This window comes from Mytilus trossulus, chromosome 2, assembly GCF_036588685.1.
Source record: "Mytilus trossulus isolate FHL-02 chromosome 2, PNRI_Mtr1.1.1.hap1, whole genome shotgun sequence".
Taxonomy (NCBI): domain Eukaryota; kingdom Metazoa; phylum Mollusca; class Bivalvia; order Mytilida; family Mytilidae; genus Mytilus; species Mytilus trossulus.
The window spans coordinates 22,163,578-22,165,601 of record NC_086374.1 but is presented as its reverse complement, the minus strand read 5'-3'; the positions used below and the strand labels follow the sequence as shown (position 1 = coordinate 22,165,601).

The window sequence follows — 2,024 nt, the reverse complement described above, 5'->3', positions numbered from 1 at the left end:
AAGTGACTTCCAACAAGTCTTAGAGGGGTAAGGGGTGGCCATTTGCAAGGCAAAATTTATGTTCCTATTTAACATACCCTAATTTTTATTTGACCGTCAAAATTTTCATCCCAGGATCCTGTTGTTCAGTGGTTGTCGTTTGTAATTGGTGTTCATACGTGTTTTTCTTTTTTTATACAATAGATTAGACCGTTGGTTTTCCTGTTTGAATTGTTTTAAACATGTCACTTTGGGGTCCTTTATAGCTTGCTTTTTGGTTTTAGCCAATGCTCCGTGTGAAGGCTGTTCTTTGACCTATAATGATTGATAACTTTTTATACAATGTGACTTAGATGCAGAGTTGTCTCAATGGCACTCATACCACATCTTCTTACTTATAAAAAATGATAGGAAAAATAATTTTAGATTTGAATAATTTAAAAAGTCAAATTCTCATACATTTAATGTGACTTAATACAAATATTTCTTGTAACCTTTACTGTGATATTTTCGGGATTTCCGGTAGTATTTACTATTTCCTGTTCTTTTATATTTGTTGTAGTACTTTCTAGCTTTTCCGTAATACTTTCCTTTATGACGGTATCCATGATGGCCATGATGGTGACCGAAATGTCCGTGATGGTGACCAAAATGTCCGTGATGGTGACCAAAATGTCCGTGATGGTGACCAAAATGTCCATGATGGTGATGATAATGATGTCCATGATGGTGACCAAATAGGCCAAAACTTCCATGATGGTGACCAACGCGTCCTAGACGATGTCCAAAGTGTCCATGACGATGACCAAATATTCCAGAGTGTCCATGACGGTGGACCGATCTACTATGGTGTCCGTAACGATGTCCAGAGTGTCGGTGACGATTACCAAATCGTCGATGACGATTACCATATAGACCGGAGTGTCCATGTTTGTTACCAAATAGACCAAATCTTCCGTGATGGTGACCGTAGCGTCCATGACGGTGACTGAAGCGTCCTAAACGATGTCCATGGCGTCCATGATGATAACCATATACACCAGAACGCCCATGAAGATTTCCATAGCGTCCGTGACGGTGACCAAAGTGACCATGACGGTGACCATATAGACCATAATTTCCATGACGATGTCTAGAGTGCCCGTAACGATTACCGAAGCGTCCATGACGGTGACCAAATATACCAAAGCGTCCATGACGGTTGCCATATCTACCACTTCTGTGACGATGTCCAGAGTGTCCAAGACGGCGACCAAAGCGTCCATGACGATGACCATATAGACCGGAGCGTCCATGTTTGTTACCAAATAAACCAAAACTTCCATGACGGTGACCTAAGCCTCCCAGATGATTTCCAAAGCGTCCATGACGGTGACCATATATACCAGAGCGCCCATGACGATGGCCAAGGTGTCCTAGATGGTGACCAACTGAGCCAAAGCTTCCGTGAAGGCGACCATTATGATGACTAGCATGTCCATTGTGATGAACCTTATGACTTACTGAAAGTACCCCACCGTTGTTGTGTCCAAATACACTATGGCTTACATGAGTGTTATGTCTGTGTCCAAATACACTATGGCTCACATGAATGTTACTTCTATGTCCAAATAGGGTGTTTCCTTGATCATGTGAAACATGTGACACAACTGCTGGAGAGGTATAGCTATCATCGTCCAACTGTAAAAATTTCAAAGACATTTCATTAACAAAAAAAAAAGAAAGTATGAAATGTATGTATGACATGCCATCTACTAGAAATCAATGTTGAGTAGGCACAAGCATAATAACCATACATATAGTCTTAGATGTATTATTATCTGTATTGACCGAAACTCAGTAATCTACGATTGCTTTTCCATTAGAATTTTGAGGTGATATATTAATAATCTCACGTAAAAAAAAAAATACAAAAATGTTTGAACATACTTTTATTTCCTTTTTAAGAACTATTTCAAATAGTAATTTATAAAGTAAACTATATCCGTCATTTCAAAAACATTTATCATAAGGCTCAATCATATTGATACTTTCAGATAATTTCT

The 2,024-nt window shown here is 38.9% G+C and overlaps 1 protein-coding gene across 1 annotated transcript; it reads right to left on the bottom strand.

The window, feature by feature from the left end:
• Positions 1–450: 450 nt before the first annotated feature.
• Positions 451–1,680, bottom strand: LOC134705657 (histidine-rich glycoprotein-like). Its single transcript, XM_063564377.1, has one exon. It carries the CDS (start codon positions 1,678–1,680, stop codon positions 451–453), a length of 1,230 nt encoding a protein of 409 aa, XP_063420447.1.
• Positions 1,681–2,024: the final 344 nt, after the last annotated feature.